Genomic DNA, 18,674 nt, shown 5'->3' with positions numbered 1-18,674 from the left:
GTACAAGTTTACAGTTTTCAACCATAAGTCCTCTTAAAATATTGCCATTTAAAATTTTCTACCCTAAAGATTCCAGTAATTTAAAATTTTTTCAAAGATAGGGGCACCTGGGTGGCTCCGTCAGTTAAGCATTGGCCTTGGGCTCAGGTCATGACCCTGCATGGGGCCCCCTGCTCAGTGGGGAGTCTGCTTCTCCCTGTGCCCCTCACCCTGCTTGTGCTCGCTTGCTCTCTTGCTCTCGCTTTCAAATAAGTGAAGTCTTCAAAAAAATGTTTTTTTAATTTTCAAGGACAGAATGGAAGGCATATGGAGTGAAGTTATTGGGGGGAAAAGGTGCTCAAAGTGTATAGACATGGGTATTACTAAACAGGACAAACATATTAATTATCTAATAGCTTAATTGTGTATCACTCCCTGATGTGGTATTTTGAAAGATTACTTTGGAAGTTATTGCATTGCTTTTATAGCAAAGGGTGATTTTCAGGCAGATTTATTAAATTATACAATCAACTTAAGATATTCCTGTGGTGTCTCAGCCCCATCATTCTGTTCAGTAATGCCTTTGCCTTGAGAAATGATGGAAGGGAAGAGTATCAGTAACATCTTCAGTGAGCTTGAGGGACAGCAGGAGTTTCTTGCAGTAAACAGCCCATAACAGATGGCCGATAAACAGAGGGAATGCCAATAAAATATTCAGAGTCCTGGAGAAGTTTTGTCCCTTTGGGGTGGAATTTAAAGACAAATTACTTCCATCCAGGGTATATTTATTTACAGGGAAAGACATCCTTGCTTATGCAAAGGAACCTTCTTTTAGGCCTACTGCTGTGCAGATTTAATTTTGAATCAGGAGTTGAGGTAAAATAAAACAGGAGTGCTTCAAAATGAAGAAAGGTGTACATCTCACATTTTCTATGAGTTCCTAGAATTTTTTAGGATCGAAAACAAAATCTTTTAGTCCCCAAGCTTAAAGTGACAGAACAGGCATTTCTTAAGACCAAGGCATAGGTAAACAGAAGTAAGAGGCTGAGACATTAGATTTTTGTCCAAGTCAGCCATAAATGTATTGACCCATATTTTTAAGTATTGATTCTTTGTCCTTTATTTTCACAGAATTTTGCCTTATTTGAGATCTGCAGTAAAAAAATAGTAACAACCAGAAACAAAACAAAACACCAATCCACTTTTCTGTCTTTTATTTATGAATTCTGTTGAGGTCAGAAAAACAGCAGTGCCAGGTTGTGTGTGTTTTGTGAAGCTGGAGCCACATTTCATCCCAAATCTAACCAAACATACTCATTCCCAGGGTTGTAGAATCTCGTCTCAAGTCTAATCAATCATACTCACTCATTTACTCAGTTTACACGTTTGTTGCAGGCATTGTGGTAGGTGTGGCCTACAGCAGAGACCAGAGACAAAAGTCTCTGCCTTCATGGATCTTATATTCTGATGAGGAGAAGGAAACACATGAGTTTACTAAAATATGTAGTGTATCAGTTGATGATGGGAAAACTATCAAAAAATAAATCCAGGAAGGTGGATGGAGAATTGGCAGTTTTAGATGAGCCAGCAAAGGTCTTGCTATGAAGGTGACATTTGAGCAGAAGACCTGAAGCAGGTAAGGTGGTGAGCCACGTGAATATCGGAAAATGTTCTCCGAAGAAAGCAGCAAATGCAATGGTCCTAAGGTGTCCGCTTGCCTGGTGTGCTCAAGGTACAGAAAAAAGTTGGTGTAACTTGAGCCAGTGAACAAGATTGAGAATAGGGAATGAGGGCAAAGAAGCAGTGGAACCACATCACACAGTATCTCATAGGCCACTATAAAGACTTCGGCCTGTATATCTGAACAAGATGGCTAGCACTGAAGGGTTTTGAGAAGGCTTAGTTTTTTTTTTTTAAGATTTTATTTATTTATTCGACAGAGATCTACAAGTAGGCAGAGAGGCAGGGAGAGAGAGAGGAGGAAGCAGGCTCCCCACAGAGCAAAGAGCCTGATGCGGGGCTCGATCCCAGGACCCTGGGATCATGACCCAAGCTGAAGGCAGAGGCTTTAACCTACTGAGCCACCCAGGCGCCCCAGAAGGCTTAGATTTTGATAGGATTTCTAACTAGGGCTGCTGTGTTGAGGATGGACCATGGGAGGGAGAGCAAGGAAAGAAGAGGGGAGACTGGTTAGGAGGCTCTCGAAATCATTGAGATATGTGTGACCTGATAGTAGCTCAAACTATGGGGTAGACAGGTGGGTGTTGTGAAGTGGTCAGAATCTCCAAAACTGGTTACATTTTGAAGTTGGTGTCAGTGCAGCAGAATTTGCTGAGGGGTAGGGTGTGGGGTATGGACTTTGTTTTTTAGAATGGGACAGTCTCTGGGAAGAGCAGGTTTGAGGGGAATGGGAAATTAGGCATCTAATTAAGGATGTGAAGTAAACACTTGATATATGTGTCTGGAATTTGGAGGAGGGGTTCAGGCTAGGTACATACATGTGACAGTCATCATCAGTGTGTAAATGGTATTTGAGCCAGGAATTGATGAGATCGCCAAGGGGAGAGTGGGTATAGATAGTAAAGAGAAGGATTCCAAGGATTGAGCCTTGGGGCACTTGGTGTTACTAGGTCACAAGATGAGGATTCAGCAATGGAGACTCTCTCAAAGTTGGGAGGATTACATGACTTAATAAATATTTATTATTATGATTAAACATCCTCACTAGTTTTGCAGTTGAACACACTGTTGACTCGCCTAAACCCAAAAGCATTGGATTGATTTGCCACTTTTCTTATAACTAGTAATGTCTATCTCTGCTTAATTTAAATTTGGACACCTATCCTTCTGATTCCTTAGTATGTGTACTTTTTCTTTCATTTTCCAAGGTACCTACGAGATGCATATAAGGTTAAGAAAATTAAATTAGGGCTCCTGGGTGGCTCAGCGGGTTGGGCCTCTGCCTTCAGCTCAGGTCATGATCTCAGGGTCCTGGGAACGAGCCCCACATTAGGCTCTCTGCTCAGCGGAGTCTCTCTCTCTGCCTGCCTCTCTACCTACTTGTGATCTTGTGTCAAATAAATAAATAAAATCTTTGAAAAAAAAAGAATATTAAATTAATTGAACAAATATTGCTACATTTACAGAAGTAGCAATGCAGCCAAAACTGAACTCCTGGCTGACAGGTGGCAAGCAGTGGGCTACACTTGAAGCATTTGCTTGTCAGCTGATGCACAGAAACTGGTGTAGGTGTTTTAATAATGTACAAAACAATGGACTACTTAAAAGTGAAACATATACAAGTTTTTTTTAACCACCTGTAATAAAGTTTGAGCATATTGAATGGTATACAATTATGGACTGTAGTTTATAAAGTAAATTACAGCCTTTAGAAAACAAGGAAATACATTTTTTAAATGAAGCCATAAATGGATCCTGATGAAATAAACTTGTGTTATGAAAACCATTATTTTTACACACATGAAACAAGTCCTGGACTCCAAAATTGGAGGAATCCTTCATTTTTTAACTTTTAAATTACCAATTTTTTAAGCCTTACATTTTGCTTCAATTTTATTGTTAAATAAGATCCTGAAATTTGACAGCCTTTTCAAGTGTGAGTAAAAAGAATCATGTTCACCCTGATTTTAGGCACCCAAGCCTGACTTTTTCTTGTATCATTATAGTCTATTACTCACTGCTGAATCTCTCTTACCTGGCACATAGGGCACTTAACAAATATCCATCAAATGACTATACGGACTAAAAACATGTCTGCTTATTACTAGAAAAACTGATGTTCTGTTTTATTCTATGTGTAGTTTTTTTCCCCTTCTAGGATTCAGTTACATTTAAAAGGTGGGTGGATTGAAATTATCAAAAATAAAAATAAAAACTATTATTTATCAAAAGAAAAATTGAAATTTTTAGAGAAACCGTAAGATTAAAATTTAAATGTGATTGAGCAATGAGAAATTTAAAAGTATTTATTATCATTATTAATGCGCTGAAGTAATTTAGTGAGAGTAGTATCCCTACTCATGGCATAGGTGTGAAGGACCTAGATATTTTTTAATTTGCTTTTCACTTTATTTTAATACAGTTTACATTTAATAAGGAGGAGACCTGCAAGCTTGTCTGTACAAAAACGTATCATACAGAGAAAGCCGAAGACAAACAAAAGTTAGAATTCTTGAAAAAAAGCATGTTACTGAATTATCAACATCACTGGTAAGACATGAAAATTTTGGACTTTTGTTATTTTCCTTTCCTAGATGGCACCTCTGTTTCATTGAATGTATAAATTACTTCATTAACTCTACAAAATATAGCAAATCAATTGATTTCCCTTTTTTGTTGCTAGTAATAACATGAAGTATGACTTTTACTTGCCAGGGATTACTAAGGTTGATGGCTTACTGTATCACCTGAAATACTGTGATAACTAGCTTTATAATGATACTTTTATAAATAAAATGTGACGAACATCTAGAAACTTGGGCAAGACGTATAATTACAAACCATGCAAAGAAGAGTTGAAGGAAATTCAAGAATCTGGTGCTAAGATCAAAACATTAGTCAGTCTTGAAAATCAAGAAGCAGCTTAGGTTATTGACAGAGTAAGCCAAGAAGATCCTCAAATTGTGTTCTAATATCCCAAATAAGAATTTGGAAAAAAAAAAAAAAAAGAATTTGAAGTATTCATTAATTTAGATAAGAAGTTAACATCTTAATTAACTGTTCTCTATAATGGGTCAGTGTATCAGCTAATACTCGGTCATTCTAATCATTTCAAAGGTAATATGGTTAAAAATGTCATGGCGAAAACCCTGCCAAGTTTCAAGTTTTTTGGGTAGAAAGTAGTTTAAGTTTGCAACTGACATAGCCATCACAAATTATTGAGTCAATTTCACTATCAAATGCTTTCTAACTTCAGAAACTATTTGAAATGATTTATTCCTGTTGCCCTATGCATTCTGGCATCAAAACAGTACCTGTGTTAACTGTATCATCAATCAGTGAAAAATATTTCTAAGTACTTTACTGTGAGGAAGCTACCAAAGAAGAGGCGCTTCTGTCACCTTCCGAAGCGAGCCTCTCCGCAGTATCCCAAGAACACAGGGTAGAAGAGCTAAAAATAAGTAAAGTATCAACTGCTTAGATACTGTAATATTTGGTACTTCTTTTGGGATAGACCTGGTACCCAGAGCCCTTCTCTTTTTCATATGTAGTTAACAAAAGCATACTTGTGCTTTAAGCAAAGGACCTGGATCAGTCATCTAGAAAAGTACTGTTATTTTATACTTGTAGGCCATGGAAAAGATCACGGGAAAACAAACTTAAACTATGTTTGATGTTTGATAAATAGCATCTACTTCAAGTAAAACACTTACATTTTGAGTAACCTGTTTTTTATTTTATACACATGGTGTTACATTAACTAGGTCTTTACCAGTTTGTGTTGTAATCAAAAAGCACTGAAACCTATTTTATTTTTTGCTTCTAAAGTAGTACTGACTCAAAAAAATAAACGTAGTATTGAGTCATTAGACAGAATTCAAATGTAGACTATTTAGAAAAGGGTCTAAAGAGCCAGCTTTTCAAGCATAATCATTATTATTCTTCCAGACATTATTCTTCTTCCAGAACAAAGACAAATGCCTTTATTCTCTGTGGGGCCCTAATGTACATGTGTTTTGCCTCTTCTAAAACGTATAAGGTGCTGGAGGTAGTGAACAGAACGACTGTCTTCATGTACTTCCTCTGGTTAGGAAGCACTGATCTCAGACTGACGTGCCCAGATCCCATGGCTCAAAACTATGCTTGGAGCCCGTCCTTCTGTCCCTTCTCCCTTCCATGTACACTGAACAAAAGAGTCCCAAGGATGGGCAACCTTGGGTCACTTTCCCCTCCATGAACTAGTCTGTGATTGGGGGATCCACCCTGATAGGCGGGATGGAGAGAATCTGGTTCCGTCTACTGAACCATATAGGAACAAGTTTTTCACAGCAGGGCACCTTAGATTAAGGAAGGAAACTGGCCAGATGACGCTTGTGTCAGCTTCTTCCTCATGTGACCCTCAGTGCAAATAGGAACTTGAAATCTCCTCATTTCTTCGGATCCTAGTAAACCAAGAGCTTTTTCTTCTAAGCTACTGTGCGAATACTATGTAACTGCTGAATGAGTGTAACATGCAGACTGCGGAGAGGCTCACTCCGGAAGGTGACAGAAGCGCCTCTTCTTCGGTAGCTTCCTCACAGTAAAGTACTTAGAAATATTTTTCACTGACTGATGATACAGTTAACACAGGTACTGTTTTGATGCCAGAATGCATAGGGCAACAGGAATAAATCATTTCAAATAGTTTCTGAAGTTAGAAAGCATTTGATAGTGAAACTGACTCAATAATTTGTGATGATGGGGCGCCTGGGTGGCTCAGTGGGTTAAAGCTTCTGCCTTCAGCTCAGATCATGATTCCAGGGTCCTGGGATCGAGCCCCACATCGGGCTCCCTGCTCAGCAGGGAGCCTGCTTCCCTTCCTCTCTCTCTGCCTGCCTCTCTGCCTGCTTGTGATCTCTGTCAAATAAATAAATAAAATCTTTAAAAAATAAATAAATAATTTGTGATGGCTATGCCAGTTGCAAACTTAAACTACTTTCTACCCAAAAAACTTGAAACTTGGCAGGGTTTTCGCCATGACAGTTTAAATCATATTACCTTTGAAATGATTAGAATGACCGAATATTAGCTGATACACTGACCCATTATAGAGAACAGTTAATTAAGAAGTTAATTTCTGGGGCGCCTGGGTGGCTCAGTGGGTTAAGCCGCTGCCTTCGGCTCAGGTCATGGTCTCAGGTTCCTGGGATCGAGTCCCGCGTCGGGCTCTCTGCTCAGCAGGGAGCCTGCTTCCCTCTCTCTCTCTCTGCCTGCCTCTCTGTCTAGTTGTGATCTCTCTCTCTCTCTCTGTCAAATAAATAAATAAATAAATCTTTAAAAAAAAAAAAAAAAGGAAGTTAATTTCTTATCTAAATTAATGAATACTTCAAATTCTTATTTGGGATATTAGAACACAATTTGAGGATCTTCTTGGCTTACTCTGTCAATAACCTAAGCTGCTTCTTGATTTTCGAGACTGACTAATGTTTTGATCTTAGCACCAGAATCTTGAATTCCCTTCAACTGTACTCTGCGTGGTTTGTAATTATACGTCTTGCTTAAGTTTCTAGATGTTCATGACATTTTATTTATAAAAGTATCATTATAAAGCTAGTTATCACAGTATTTAAATTTTTTAGGTTCATATTCAGAGAGGGGTCTTTAAAGATACTTTAGTGAGTTCCAGTCCTGGATCCTAGCGAGCTAGCATGGGAGGGGAATGATACGCTGTTTTCGAAAATCCAAAATCCTGACAGTGTAAATGTACTCTTGTTAAAACTATAGAGAGTAACTTAAATGCCACGTTTCCTTGCTTTTGGCTACAATTTCCTGAGTGCATTGTGGTGACATGGATTATTCCATTCTGATCAGAAACTCTGGGAATTTATTGGGGAAATGAGTTGTTAATAGATGAGGTTTCATTAATAGAAGTGTTTCAAATGCGGTCCATGGAAGATAGAGAAAAATGGAAAGGAGTCCTTGATGGTAAAAAAAAAAAAAAAAAAATGGGGGGACCGGTCATTTAACCTTTATCCTTTGAGTCCTTTTTCCCCCCCACTGTATCGGATAGAAAATAAGATTTTTAGTATTTTTGATGTTACAAATTCAAATAACTACTACTGCTAACTTACTTGTATTTAAAGAATACAATTTTTAATTACTCCCTGACTTATTAGCAACACAGTAATAGAAAATTATGTTCTTTAAATTTTCTTACATTTATTTCCAAGTTTTTTTTAAATCTTCCTATTAAAAGGAGAAGGTTATTGTGTTAAGGCATTATATAAATGATAAGCTTAGGATGCTTGCTTTTAAAAAGTCTAAATTGCTCCTTAATTTCTCATTTGGTAACTAACCCTCTAATTTTTATGGAGTACTTTCTCTACTATGATAACTTAAAGATATTATAATTAATATATTGCTAGCGTCTGTTCATTGATTGAACTTCATTGTCTGTCTAAAAAATTAAAGCAATTAGAGTGATTGTTTAAGCCTCCAAAAAAATCTGATTTATTTTACATAGCATTGCTTTTATGCTCCTAATGTTTTATAGCCTTTTTCATGGGAACTACTAGCCTGCTGGTTATAATAATAAGCAACTTAATAGTGTAGGTGATTCTAAAATTTGGTATATTGGGTACTATTAAATAGCATTTAAATGTTAAGAGACATGTTTTATTAGGTCATTAATGTACACCTTGGGTGCATATAGAATCATAATTTTACTTCCTAAGGCATACATTAATTAACAAATAAAACATGCCCTGGAGTGTCGTCTTAGGACTGTAATATAGCTAGTATATTTTTAGTGATTTTTTTTTAATTTGTATCGTGTAGTGTGCTCTTGGCATAGGGGACCACATGCTTGGACTTTAATATAGCTAGACAGTGCTACGGAACCTTATTCTTTACTTATTCTTTATTTTTCTCCCTTTTTTTTTAAAGTTCTTTTTCACTATTTCACTTTTAAATTTTGTTTCTCTGGTTTTATAGCAGCATTTCTTTTATACATAATTTGGACTTACACAGCTTTAATAGATAATACTATAATTTTCACTTTTTCACTTGGCCCTTAAGTTGAATATATTTTCCCATCTTACAGTTATGTTCTTCTCCTTTTTATTGAATTACCAAGTAATGAAAGGACATTTGCTTCTATACTGTTCCATTAAATTGTTCCCAAGGAACGCAATACATTGCTTTACGCCCAACTTAGAGCTTTGAGTATTTTGTTAAAGGTAAATTATCCCTCTGTATCTAGGTAATAATATTGTTAAATGAGCAACTGCAATAGATTAATTTATCAAATTCCCTTTTCTACATACATTTATAGTTTCAAAGAAGCTATAAAGTTTTTTCCTTCACTGTAGTGTATCAAATATTGACATAATGCTGTAGCTTATGAAATATACTACATCTTATCAAAACTCTTATTGTAGTTTTAACATCTGAAGGCATTTAGAGACATTTAAATTTTATGAGCTGATAACAGTTTCGGGCACTATTTCTTAGTCATGTTTGACGATTTCTAACTTATTTTGTGCATAGGATTGTGGATAATATGCCTGTAACATGGTGTTACGATGTTGAAGATGGTCAGAGGTTCTGCAATCCTGGATTTCCCATTGGCTGTTATATTACAGATAAAGGCCATGCAAAAGATGCCTGTGTTATTAATGTAAGTTCGTGAAAAACTCTATGCTATTTTTTTAAAATTTTTTTTTAAAGGATTCAGTCTTTACCTGGACAAAATTTGTTATATTCATTGGATGAGTACAGTTCAGATGTCCTCAAGCACAGCTACTTAGATCTTAAAGCTCGACCCAATTAACAGTGTATAAATTTAATTCTAGAACTAAACTAATTGAGATTTAGTTCGGTATTCACTGAGAGTGTCTGTTATATGCTAAGCATTATGCTAAGGGCTGGGACTTTGTATGTTCTGATGCTATTCAAAGTCACATTCATAAATCTTACATATATTTTTTAATAAGTAGATTAGTGGAGTACCAGAAAGACCTCATTATAACTTCATGAAGTTTATATTATAAATTTAAGTCCATAAAACATTATATTGCAAAAGTATGGTATTATAACTGTTTTTAAAAGGTAATGCCTTTATGACCCTTCCTTTCTATTTAAAAATGGTAGGAAAATGAGGATGTTAATACAGAAAGTATTAAAATTATTGGGAGTATATATTAAATGTTGTGTAATCAGGTCAGTCAGATTTAATCTCTTAATATGACTTGATGGTAGAAGTGAGCATAAGCTTGATCATGAAACTGATTACATTGGCTAATGCTTTTGGGAAAATTGACCAGAAACACTTGAATCATTTATTGGTTTAGTCTGAAGTTATAAAACTTGCAAGGAGGAAGAGTGTTGAAATGTAGAAGATTTAGCATGCTTATAGCATGTAATGTTTTAAAATTTATTTTCTTTTATCATAAGTGGAAAAATAGAAAATATTAGATGTGTTCTTTTTAACAGGTACCTACTTTTATGTAAGAATTAAAGCATTAAAGAAACATTTGTACTCTGCCAATTATTTTTGGTTTATGCTTAAATCTTAAACGTTTTTGTGGGGAAGGATTAAAACTTTAAGCTCAAAATTTCCTACTTGTTGTGCCTCATCTTAAAGTTTTGTTTTGACTCCTGTATAGCCAGTTTTCTACCTTTAAGTTCTGTTCCACAGTCAGAATTCCATGAAAGAGATACGTTTTACATCTTCAACCACGTTGACATCAAAATATACTATCATGTTGTTGAAACGGGGTCCATGGGAGCAAGATTAGTGGCTGCCAAACTTGAACCAAAAAGGTAACTATACACACAGGTCAAAAACTTAAAAACTGTAGGCATGCCTTCCGGTTCAGTCGGAAGAGCATGGGGCTCTTGATCTTGAGGTTGGGAGTTTGAGCCCCACACTGGGTTTAGCAGTTATTTAAAGGAGGGCATATGGCTGGCACCTTGGAGCATAAAACTCTTGATCTCAAGGTCATGCATTCAACTCCCATTTTGGGAATGCAGCTTACTTAAAAAATTAAATTAAATAAAAAGTAAGTAAACGTAAGTGAAATTATTTCCAAAGAACAAATATTGGGGCCCAGTTAACTTTTTTCTTCTATCAGTATTCTGACATACAATCTGGCATTTCAGGATTGATTTTACTAAAATTCTCTTTAGTGTGATTTGTTATTGAGTTCTGGGTTGTCCAGAGAAATCATACAGATATTTTTTTTCCTGTTATGGTAAGTGGTCAAACCAAAGTGCCTTTTTCTTTTGTTTTTTAGTCAGGAAGTGTTGACAGCTTTTCTGTGTCAACTTGGGAGTGGAGAATGTAAGTGGTTGGGACAGTGTTTATCTTATAGTAGAAAAGCGTTGCCTCTAATATTTGCAACTTGACCTCTCATTGGAGGCCCAAATGAGGTGATTCTATTTTTTTAAGTAATCTCATCACTCAGCGTGGGCCTCGAACTTACAACTCTGAGATCAAGAGTCCCACAATCTACTGACTGAGCCAGCCAGGCACCTCCTCAAATGAGATGATGAGTGCTATCGTTTCTAAAATCTCCACACACTGTTAGATGCCTTTGTGTGACAAGTCATTGAAATTGGGTCTCTTCAGGTTGTCAGTATTTTTAGTATGAAAGTACCTGTCAGTTATTTGTGAGATCTTTTTTTGATTGAGTATTCCATTTTTTTTTAATGTTCTCCCCTCGGCACCCCAACCCTGCCATTGAACTAACCCTTTTCCCATACCACTGCTGGGAAAGAAATGCATGCCGCGGTGCCTGTGTGCTTCAGTTGGTTGAGCCTGGGACTCCTGATTTCAGCTCAGGTCATGGTCTCGGGGTCATGGGATCCAGCTCTGTGTGGGGCTCCATGATCAGCGCTGAGTCTGCTTGAGATTCCCTCTCTCCCTCTCCCCTTCCTCCTGCTCTCACAGCACACACACACTCTCTCTCTCAAAATAAAATAAATAAAATCTTAAAAAAAAAAAATTCTCTCTGTCTCTCACTGCCCTTCCCCCATCTAACATGTGGTCTCTCAAAAAAAAAAAAAAATGCATTCCATTATAAGAGGGCAGTTAATTTAAACTCCCTCAGTGTTTATTTTTGTTTTTTAAGATATGTATTTATTTATGAAGATTTATTTCAGAGAGAGCCCACTTGTGTGAATGGGGGAGGGACAGAGGGAGAGGGAAACAAACTCCACGCTGAGCAGGGGGCCATATGCGGGATTTGATCCCAGGACCCTAACATCATAATTTGAGCCGAAATCAGGAGTTGGGCGCTTAACCAACTGAGCCACCCAGGGGCCCCCTTTTTAAAGATATTTAATGCTCTTCAAGTATAGTGCTTTTAAAAGTTTGTTTCAAATTTTGAAAAATTTCTTACACATACTTGTAACGAAGTTCCTTACTCTTTTAAAGTAAATATGCCATTAAATGTGACATGAGTAATTTTGCCTTTGACTATAGTAGCATGGTAAAATATGTACAGAATCTGTAGTCTTTAACTTCATTTTTTAAAAGTGTACTTTATCAACATCTTGCCAAAATGTTTCTTCCCACAGCTTCAAGCATACCCATATAGATAAACCAGACTGCTCTGGACCCCCCATGGATATAAGTAACAAGGCTTCTGGAGAGATCAAAATTGCCTACACTTACTCTGTTAGCTTCCAGGTGAGTTTGTTTGTATCTCTAGTATAACTCAGAAATTAATTTTAAATTCATACTACTTAAACTAATTAAAAATATTAATGATTAACCTTGTCACATAGACAAGCTTTTAATGAGCTGATTTGGAATAGTTTGTCAGTGCACCAGGCAACAAAAACGCATTCAAAACTAAGTCTCCATTTAAATGAGAAGTAGAGTAAATTGGAGAATTGAACCTGATTAAATGTTAAGTCAGAAGAGATACATAAAAGATTAAAGGTAGAAAATAGGCATAGAGAAGGGTATAAAAATGTCAAAGATTTATGTAGCAAGCATTTGGGAAAGCAACCTATTTTAAAGTCCGGATTAGTATAAACTTTAATGGAGAATTTCCTGTTAGTGGATGATTTATATAGGTTCTTAGGGAATTAAAGGGAGTGTTCTCATTAATGGAGAAGTTTCTTAGGAGGAAAGTAAAAGTTCACTTTATGAGAATCTGAGGCAATATTCTACCTCTACATTTTTTTTTTTTTAAGATTATTTGAGGGGGAGAGAGTGCACGTGCCTATGGGAGGGAGGTGGATAGAGGGAGAGTCTTAAGCTGACTCCACACTGAGTGCAGAGCCCGACTCAGAGCTCAGTCTCACCACCCTGAGTTCACAGCCAGGAGTCAGATGTTTAACCAGCTGCACCACCCAGGTGCCCCTCCACCCTATTTCTAATAAACTGTTTTGGTGGTAAAGTATAGTTGTGATGTTTACTCTCCCCATATAGTCATTTTGCAAACCTAGTGCATGAACACTATAAAATTTCTTTCTGGGTAATAAGAGCTCATTGTGGGTGACACCTGCCAGATGCTCAGTACGACTCTGGTGTCTCGTAAGTATCGATAGATGGCATCAAAGAGAATAAAAAATGAGTTATACCATTCAGTTTTCTGAAAGAAAATTAAAAAGTACAGCTCTAAGTTTTAATATCTAAAATAAACTTTTGTTAGTTAAAATTTAAAGCAAGACTTTAAAAAAAAATACAGGTAACTTGGTACTTTTAAGAACTTTTATTATTTGTTATTGCTATATCTCATTTTGATTTTCCGAAGACGAGTTGGAGCTAAACTCTGAGACTCATGACTAATCCAAGTTATGATAATGAGAAATTATATTTGTTAACGGAATGGAAGGTCAAGCTATGAGTGGAAGTGTTTGGATTCTTAATGTACTTTGTCAGCAAATGCTTATTTAAAGAGTTTTGTTTATCTCCCTAGGAAGATAAAAACATCAGATGGGCATCTAGATGGGACTATATTCTGGAATCTATGCCTCATACCCACATTCAGTGGTTTAGGTAAGAGCACAGAGTTAATCCATTTCATGCTCTGGGCTTACTCTGTGTTTTGTCCCTTTGAACATATCCTTCATTCTCTAATTCTCTCGAGTTCTCCGGAAGTCTAGACTTTTGAATTGGATAGACTTGTATTCAGTCCTGGCCAGATCACTGCGAATTAGGCCAGGGCACCCATTTATTCAGAGTCTTTTTCTTTATCTGGAAATAGCTGCCTCACGAGAGACTGTCCCTGTGGATAGAAGGAGAATGAATGAAACAGAACGTTTGAGCACCTTACCTGAAATGGAAGAAGCCACTGCTCATGTTATGACTATTTTTATTATTACTATTATTATTATTATTATTATCATCATCATCAACAAAGCATGACTCAAAATTTTTATCTGGAGAGTTGTTCATGGTGCCGTCACTCTCCTTTTTCTGCTTTGTTGACTACCTTTTGACGCTCAGTAACAACAGAGTAAATGTGTGTGTCATAGATTTCTTGAAGACACCGACCTTTGTTGGTCCCTGTGGCTTGTAGTGTATTTATTTGGGCATAGTACTTAATCATGTGGACCACAGACAAAAAAAATTCTAGTCCTCAACGGATTATGGTAAGATTATTATGATAAGTATATAAAGTTCTGTATCCACTAGAAGGACACAGAACAAAGCTCATTGAATCTGTTGGATTTTAGGTCAGATTTTGATTGTGATCAATACGTTTTAATGTTACTGAATAAATATTTTAAAAAGGAAATAAAGCTGTAGATTAATCCTGAAATGTTTATTTCTACAGCATCATGAATTCCCTGGTCATTGTCCTCTTCTTGTCTGGAATGGTGGCTATGATTATGCTACGGACACTGCATAAAGATATTGCCAGATACAATCAGATGGATTCTACAGTGAGTGAAACATTTGACCTGTTCTTTGGTCTGCTAAGGATAGTCTTTATTTTGTTCTTTGGAAAAAGTTGAAATAATGGCTTTAGACAGAATCTTTCTTCTAAAAAGTTACCTTGAATTCATCTTTTCAAATAAGAAAATGATCCTTAAGAATTGGTGTTCTCTAGCAGTGTCGCGCTCCAGCACTCAGAGCTGCACTACTGATGGCCTCGTCTGTGTTAGTGGACTGGGGCGGAGTGGGTATCAGCTCACAGCTCCAGGTCTGTCCCTGTTCTCACGTACGTGCTGTCAACTCTCAGATTTTCCATTCCCAGTCTGCACCCAGCTTGTGAAACAGCAAAGTTGAGTGGAATAACTCCCAAGCAGTTTTTGTGTGTGTGTTTAACTTTTTTTAAATTAATTTTCACTGAATTTTATGATTTCAACCTTTTGATATATTCAAAGTAATTTAATGCCCCAATCTCATTTATTCTCAAAACACTTCTTATATAATGTTGTATACTTTTTATATTTTTTAATTGTATAGCAGCTCAATAAAATTTCCACAAGAATTCCTAGTGACTTGTAATGAATACAAAACACTCAGATTTCATTGCTTTCTTTTCCCCAACTTCTTAGCCTTTTCCCCATAATTTTTCATCCTAATTAGAAAAAGAATATATTTATGTTTATAAGCTTTTAAGCATTATATGCTACAGTTTCTTTTCCATTATTTTTACTGATTTTATTAAATATTTTATTTAAATAATTTCAAAATACTCATCATAATTGGCAATTTCAAATGATTGATGAGGTAATGGTATTTTCTCCTTCATTTGTACCAAGGTGCTGTGGGAGCTGAGAGGCCATGGCACCCCTGTTTCCACTCTTGATCCCGTTCCTTTTTCCTCCCTGACCATAGTGGTCCGAACAAGTCTGTCCAGGCATAATTCAGATCATTCACTCCTGACCACAGCCTCCAGTGGCTTCCCATTTCATTCAGAGTGAAAACCAGAGTCTTTTTTTTTTTTTTAAGATTTTATTTTTTCATGAGAGACAGAGAGAAGCAGAGGGAGAAGCAGGCTACTCGCTGAGCTGGGAGCCTGATGCGGGACTCGATGCCAGGACTCTGGGATCATGACCTGGGCTGAAGGCAGACACTCTACAACTGAGCAACCCAGGTGCCTGAAAACCAGAATTTTTACAGTGATCTGTAGGCCCTACGGTGCCCCCTTGGAACTGTGCTCCAGCCATACTGGCCTCCTTGCTGTTCCTCAGATGTGTCAGGCATGTTCTCACACCTCCGGCCTTTACATTTGCTTTTCTCCACCTCAGATGTTACTTACTCCCTCATGTATTTACATAGCTCCCTGACCTACTCGGTCATTACTGAAATAGGATCTTCCCAGTGAGACCCTCCTGACCATCAGATTAAAGTTACAGATTAAAATTAGTCATGTTAAATTTAGATTAAATTGGCCCCATACACATCCATACCTTCTAAGTTTTCTCTGGAGCACTTATCACCATCTAACGTACTCTATATTTTACTTACTTGTTTTGTTAATTATCTGGCTTCCCAGTATGAATAGATATTCAAGAGGGATTTTTCTGTTTTACTCACTATAGTATCTCTGGTGTTTTAAACAGTGCTGTGCCTTTATAGTTGGTGCTCAGTAAATGTTTGTTGAATGAATGGATGGATGAGTCATTCTTTGATGTACTAGCCTCCTTGATGCATTGCTGGGCTCGTGATAGGTATAAAGGTATCCAAGGATTATCTTCCAACTCTAACCTACCCACCCCCCCCACCCCCCCCGCAAAAGTGAGCTGAGACCAGAGCTGGAAGCAATGCAGGCACAAGAGGATTTGGAGTTTTCCTTTGAGTCAGTCCTTACATAAAGTCTCTAACCAACTGGGAGACTAAACCTTGGGTCAGTACAAGGGAGTTAACCTGTCTCCTCCTATATTAAGCATGGATTCTTGAAGGGGAGAAAAATGATTCTAGGTTAGTAAGTGCCTTCTGATTCTTGTCAGAATCAAGTAGAAAATCCTTTGAGGTAAAGTCTCCCAAATTTAGGTTTGTAGAATTCCCCCAGTTGGCGCCTGGGTGGCCCAGTTGGTTGAGCATCTGACTCTTGATTTTGGTTCAGGTCATGATCTCAGGGTCATGAGGTCGAGCCTCATGTTGGGCTCTGTGCTTGGCGGCGAGTCTGCTTTCCCAAGTCTTTCTCTTCCTCTTCCCTCAAACCACCCCCCTTCTCTATAATAAATAAATAAATCTTTAAAAGTGATCTATTAGAAATGCACAAAAATCTACATTAAACAACAAGTTTAGAACCCCCCCACCGAAGATTTCAGATACTACCAACTCTTAACTACAGAGTACAAAGTGTTTGAAAAAATAAGAGGAATATTTAGACAAAGGAAACACAGTATGTCCCAAGCAGAAGAAATAAAAAGAAATCCACATCTAAATCAACCATGACAAACCCATAGAACACCAGAGGAAAAAAGATCTTAGAATCAGCCAGAGGCAGGGGGAAACTTGAGCATCCTCAAAAGAAAAACAATTAAATTGGAAATGGAAGCTCAGAGATAAAACATCTTAAATCAGTCAGAGATATTAACTGTTTACATGGATTCATGTACCCAGAGAAGGTATCTTTCAAGAATAAGGGTGAAAGACCTTTTTCAGGTGCACAGAAGTAGTGCGCCACAGACCGTTACTGAAGGAATATCCATAGAAGTAAACATGAGCCGCAAATCAGTCAATCCATTGATCGATCAGACCTGAAGAAATTTCTATAGAAGGACTTCAGCAGAAAATAAATAAATAAAAACCAACCCTAAACAGATATTTAGCAAGATGGGTGAACAAAAAGATTCCAAGTAAACATTTTCTGTTTATAATAATAGTCTAAATTTGGAGATAGGGTAAGTGTGTCAGCAGAGAAAAAACAAATTTGATGTATAGTATTGGATGAAGTGGGTGGCCATCTGGTTAAAAAATAGATTCCAGCCTTATTCCTTATGTTAAATGAAAATGTAAAACTATGAAATACTGGAATACATGAGAAGTTATTTTTAAATCTTGGAGAAGGGTAGAATTTTTTAAGTACCACAGAGAGCCAGAAGTTATAAAAGCAGTGATTGCTCTATGATTACATGTTTGAAAAATTTGAATAGGAAGAAATACCATTAAAAAGTCAAATAGGAAAATATTTAACATGTATCACAAAGTTAATTCCTCATAAATAAAGAAATCTAAAATCATTATGAAAACAATCAGCAGCCCATTAAGAAGCGAGGCATGGCACATGAAAAGAGAGTCCATTAAAAGGAAACACAAGGGACACCTGGGTGGCTCAGTCAGTTAAGTGTCTGCCTTTGGCTCAGGTCACGATCCCAGGGTCTTGGGATCCAGGATTGAGTCCCGCATCAGGCTCCTTGCTTTGCGGGGGGCCTGCTTTTTCCTCTTCCTGCAGCCCTGCCTCTTGTGTGCACGTGTGTTCTCTCTCACACTCTCTGACAAATAAATAAAATCTTCAAAAAAAAAACCACACAGATGGTTCTTAAACATATAAAAAGATGTAGCATCATTCATAATAAGAGAAATGCAGAATAAAACTGCAGTGCAAGTTTTCCTCTGGCACCCTGGCAGAAATTAAAATGTTTGATCATGTGTTGGGGATTGAGGACATGAGCACTTTGATACATAGTTTATGAGAATGTAAATTGGTGTAACTTACGAAAGCCACTTTGGCAGTATTTGTTTATAATATAAATAGTTTGACCCAACAATTCAGTTCTTAGAAACTAACTTGGATGCAAAGGTTTTTATTACTACTGCTATTTTTTATTTTAAAACTATATTATTCCTTATAATAACTAAAGATTTTAAAGAAACACAAGTACGCATTAATAGGGGACTGATTTTATCAATTATAGAATGTCCTTGCAGTGGAATACTGTGCAATCATTAAAAAGAATGAGGTAATTCTATATCTACAAAGGTGGAAGCAGTTCCATGATATTATTAGACTAAAACAGCAAGTGTGAAATAATGCATATAATATGCTACCATTCATGCAGAATGAGAAAAGGTGTTCATGCATTTCCTTATGTGTAAGTAGAGTATCTCTGCAAGGATA

The 18,674-nt window shown here is 36.9% G+C and overlaps 1 protein-coding gene across 1 annotated transcript in view; it reads left to right on the top strand.

The window, feature by feature from the left end:
* TM9SF2 (transmembrane 9 superfamily member 2) overlaps nt 1-18,674 on the top strand; it is a 58,943-nt gene that overhangs the window by 16,462 nt on the left and 23,807 nt on the right. Inside the window, exons 4-9 of the mRNA XM_032864079.1 lie at nt 4,082-4,209; nt 9,187-9,316; nt 10,337-10,461; nt 12,220-12,331; nt 13,572-13,651; nt 14,433-14,541. Of these exons, the coding sequence (XP_032719970.1) occupies nt 4,082-4,209; nt 9,187-9,316; nt 10,337-10,461; nt 12,220-12,331; nt 13,572-13,651; nt 14,433-14,541 (684 nt within the window). The remainder of the gene's footprint in view (nt 1-4,081; nt 4,210-9,186; nt 9,317-10,336; nt 10,462-12,219; nt 12,332-13,571; nt 13,652-14,432; nt 14,542-18,674) is intronic.

The sequence above is a fragment of the Lontra canadensis genome, unplaced genomic scaffold, assembly GCF_010015895.1.
Source record: "Lontra canadensis isolate GAN:19392208 unplaced genomic scaffold, GSC_riverotter_1.0 scaffold26, whole genome shotgun sequence".
Classification (NCBI taxonomy): domain Eukaryota; kingdom Metazoa; phylum Chordata; class Mammalia; order Carnivora; family Mustelidae; genus Lontra; species Lontra canadensis.
The sequence above is the reverse complement of the archived record's forward strand: the minus strand, read 5'-3'. Positions and strand labels throughout refer to the sequence as shown.